Source organism: Galeopterus variegatus, unplaced genomic scaffold (genome assembly GCF_000696425.1).
Source record: "Galeopterus variegatus unplaced genomic scaffold, G_variegatus-3.0.2 Scaffold13378, whole genome shotgun sequence".
Lineage (NCBI taxonomy): Eukaryota > Metazoa > Chordata > Mammalia > Dermoptera > Cynocephalidae > Galeopterus > Galeopterus variegatus.
In genome coordinates this window covers 4,401-9,088 of record NW_007739489.1, presented here as the reverse complement: position 1 = coordinate 9,088, position 4,688 = coordinate 4,401, and the positions used below count along the sequence as shown (strand labels likewise).

Sequence of the window (4,688 nt, the reverse complement as noted above, 5' to 3'; positions counted from 1 at the left end):
GGGGGGGGGGGGGGGGGGGGGGGTTCAACATTGCAAATGAATGATCCATGATCCCAAACTCTTCTCAGGGAAGTTGCTCCAGAGAAGATGCTTTATAAATGTTTGTTAAAATGATAAAATGCAATACAATAAAGAGGATATTAGCCTATAACACTATGCATAAGATGAGAAAGCCACGCTGCTAATTTTGAGTACAGAGTATAGACAGGGGTGAACAAGTGCCTCAATGGGCAAGATTTGGAGACAGGTGGACAAAACAAAAAATTTGAAGTACATCTTCCCAACTGTCCTGTAGTATAACTCCCAATTGGTACCACTTTAGAGACACTGAAGATTTACTTTATTCGTTAAGAAATTTTTGGAGTTGTGTTTATGTTCACTTTTGGACTGACAGTGACCTTGAAGCAACCTAGGTTTCTTTGGGTTGCAAACATAGTAAAGTAGGGAGGTTGCTGGTAGTTTTCAGCTCTTTTGAAATGCTGGAGAAACTGACCAGAAAGGTCTTACCTTCAACACAAGAAGGCTGAGCCCGCGTTGTGCCAGCAACCTGTCCCGGGAAGCAGGAACACTTGACCGTTTGTGAGCGCTCTTCTATGCGGTTCTTATTGCAGCATCTGTGCACAGCGACCACCTCACACGTTCCTTGCTTGATCTGGTGGTGGCCTGGAAGGTAATGAGGAAGGAAAACAGACCCAGTGCTGTTAGGAGGAAATGAAACCATCCAAAACATGAACGATGCTGTGACTACATTTTTCAACTTCTTGTGCTGTACTTATAAATCTTTGTAACATTTTATTTTGATGTAATTTCAAATTTATATGAAAGTGGTGAGAATAGTCCAAAAAATTCCTGTGAACCCGTGGTAGGCAGAAATTTGGCCTCCAGGACTTTTACCTGGGGGGGTGTCACACCCATGGTTATGTTATGTTAATTATATAGCAAAAGAGATTTTGCAGATGTGATTAAATTATTGATTGGTTGATTTTAAGAGAGAAAACATTCCCTAGATTATCCAGGTGGTGCCAGCGAGATAACATAAGCCATTAAAAGCAGAGAGATTCAAAGCAGGAGGGGGTTCTCCAGGCACCATTGCTGGCTTAAAATTGGGGGGTGCCACATGTCAAGGAAATGGAGACCTCAGTCCTCCAACCACAAGGAACTAAATTCTGCACACTGGACTTAGAAACTAAGATTTCAATGCATACATTTACTCATTGCTACTAGGGAGTGATTTGAAGCCACTTAAATAAATAGATCAAGGAAGTATGTGTGTGTACAGCATGAGTTCGCACTGATAACTCCATCTCCAATCTAGCACCACAGATTGGAATGCAATCTGTGCACTCCACAATTCTATTTTGTATCTCCCATCACCAACAATGAGAAGCCTGACTTTCATAGTCTTATAATAAACAGAAAGTAGTTTCAATATTGCACATGCACTTAAGTATAATTTACATTGGAATACATTTGATCAGTTAGGAGTCACAATAACAGAAACTAATCTGAGCTAACAATCCAAAAAGAATGTATTGGATGATTATCAGAATTTTGCAGAACAAGAGAGAACTTAGCTCTGCTTAAATGAATAATTCTACCCTCTGAGTCTGTCATTCTGCTCACAATGTCAGTTCTAGGAAGGGCATCTGGCCTGGCACAGGCCACTTGTCAACTGTGGCAGCCCCCCTCTCAGATACTCCCCAATCATCCCTGCTTCCTAATGGCCACACCTTTGTGTAGCCTCTTCCCACATGGTATCAGGGTTGGTCTTTATGACCAACAGCATGCAGCAGAAGTGATGATAGGTCACAACCAAGGTTAGGTGGCTTTCATCTCCTGCCCCACAGATCACCCACTCTGGGGAAACCACGGTATGAGCAAGTAGCCCTATACACAAGCCCAAAGGGCAAGAAACTGAAGTCTCCTGCCAAGAGCCATTTAAGTGAATTTGCAAGCAGACTCCTTACACAGGCCCCTCTCATGGCCAGAGTTGGTCTGTGTGACAATAGCACTCCACAGTGGAAGGGATGGTTTTTCACTTATGCAATTAGGCATAAAAGACGGTGGCATGCTGACTTGCTCTCTCATCATCTGTTCTGGGGGAAACCCTGTTGTGAGCAGTCAGCCTATGGAAGGACCCACATAGCAAGGAACTGAAGTCGACTGCCATCAGTCATGTGAGTAAGTTTATAAATGGATCTTTAGTCCCAGCCAACAGCTTACTAATTGCATTCTCATGACAGACCCTGAGCCAGAACCACCCAGCTAAGCCACTCCCAGATTCCTGACACCCAGAAACTGTGTGAGATAATATATGTTGATAGTTTTAAGCTTCTATGATTTGGGATAATTTGTTACACAGCAATAGATAACTAATAAACCAACTGTGGCTATTCCGGGCTGGAGAGACTTAACTTTGCTCTGATAAAAATAATATAAACAAGATTGTAGAGTAATGTTTAGAAATTATTAATGAAAGACAACCTTTTCAAGTACCTTTGAACATGCTCATGATTTTCAGATACATCCATTAACATACAAATTGTTACGTAAACTCTAAGCAATTTCATGTACTCATTAAAACAGGTTTCCCCAAGGATTCCCACTGGTTAATGCTTTGCTTGGCTTCTGTTGAAGCATGTGCTTCAAAATAAAATTAAAGAGTATTCCTTGATTCAGATTTTTTCTCCATAAAGACATGCTTTTTAAAAAAGTAACCTTTATATTATTCTGAATTTTTTTCTGGACCTTCCCTGTCATACTGTCTTAAACATTGCTAGAACTGAAATTCAATTACCGGTGAGAACAAAAACAAAGGCAAAGTTTCACTTGTCAAATACATAGAGGCAGAATCAGCACCCAGAGAATCAAACTACCAATGAGAAAGTTGTCAATGAGCTAACTGAAGAAAGCATAAATATGGAGAAGTGACTAAAACTGTAAACCTAATTAAATGTTCATAATGAGAATGTTATTTCCCACACATACAATTGTAGAAATAAATAAATAGTAATTATAATGTCAGTAGAGTAGCACATTAATATAGTAGCATGTGCACCAAGTAGGCACAAAAATGAGGACTAGGAAGGGTTGATGGGGAGATCCTGTCTTTGATTTCCAACTGCAAGTAAGCACCTTCAGGTCAAACATTCTCTGATGGCTACTGACTAGTCCTATGTGGCCGGGGGCAGGGGAGAGGTGGAAGGATGAATTCATCCACAGTTATCTCTCAGTGACAGACCTCCCCATTGGCCACTGCCTCAGTATGGTTGGGCTGCCATAACAAAATACCATAGACTGAGTGGCTTACACAACAGATATTTATTTCTCATAGTTCTGGAGGCTGGAAGTCCAAAATCAAGGTGTCAGCTGATTCAATTGTTGGTGAGGGCTCTCTTCCTGGCTTGCAGACAGCCACCTTCTTGTTGCATCCTCACATAAAGGAGAGAGAGAGCTCTGGTGTCTCTTCCTCCTTTTATAAGGGTACCAGCCCTGTCAGATTAGGGCCCCACCCTTGTGAACTCATTTAACTTTTATCACCTCCTCACAGACCCTATATCAAAATATAAACACACTGGGGATTAGGACTTCAACATTTGAATCTGGAAAGGATGCAAATATCCATCCAAAACAACCATAATGCCTTAATTAGATCATTAAATGACCCTAGGGAGTCCATAATGAAGGAAGTTCTAAACCTCATTTAAAAAATGAGACAAATATGCTTTCGTAATTTTGTGGAATAGTCAAACAGTGATTTGGACATTCAGTAATATTATGGTTTGCTTATAACTTTGTTTCTATTTAGATAACCATTCACAAATGCAAATAGATTTTTTCTTCAAACTTAGGACTGGTCGACACTGCCCTAAATAATCAGCTTGTCTGATCCAGAATTTTATTTATTTATACAGCACCAACTATTGTACTTCACTGATTTTAAGATACATATTTTTTTTCATCTTTTAACACATCACGAAGTGACACAACTAATAGCACTTTACAATTACAATTGACATTGTTTTTCCTTCTTGGGAGTACACATAATAGTATCCCACAATTGATGGCATTGTGTATTTGATGAAATATAGCAAGTTGTAGGCACTGCTCTAAATTTTTTTTACAAATATCCTGTGCAATCTTATACATATGCTATGAGCAATGTACTATTTTAACTACTATTTTACATTTAACATTATATACCAAAATTAACTAATTTGTCCAAGGCCACATAACTAGACATTGGAAAGAGGTGAGATTCAAACCCAAGAGTATATATGCTCTCACAGGATGGGGGGAAAACTTCCCCTCTTGCTTCAGTAGCTCATGTTTGACCAAGTAGAGCCAAAACGGCACCTCCATCTCAGTGAGTCACAGGACATGGTTCAGTTTACTACTGAAAACATCTTTTTCTGGCTGATGGCAGTGTTTGTGTGGCTCCATGTAGATGGTGTTTCTAGAAATTTGTGTACTGGTGATACTGGACTGTGATCTTTGGGTAGGGACATGCCTCATTTCTTTGTAATCTCCTGGCACAGGAGATAAGTACTCAGAAACAGGACTTAAAATTACTTAAAACTTGATGGCAGAAAATAAGGAGCCAGAGTGAGTTGCTAAACACAGACATTGGTGATTACAGTTGTTTAAACAGCTTGTGTTATAACATTGTATTAGTCAAGGTTCCCTAG

The 4,688-nt window shown here is 39.9% G+C and overlaps 1 protein-coding gene across 1 annotated transcript in view; it reads right to left on the bottom strand.

Annotated features, from left to right (window-relative positions):
- FAM19A4 (family with sequence similarity 19 (chemokine (C-C motif)-like), member A4) overlaps window positions 1-663 on the bottom strand; it is a gene marked incomplete at both ends in the record, with an annotated part of 12,771 nt that extends 12,108 nt beyond the window's left edge. Inside the window, one exon of the mRNA XM_008563368.1 lies at window positions 508-663. Coding sequence (XP_008561590.1) covers window positions 508-663 — 156 coding nt within the window. The remainder of the gene's footprint in view (window positions 1-507) is intronic.
- Between the last annotated feature and the right edge of the window lie 4,025 nt (window positions 664-4,688).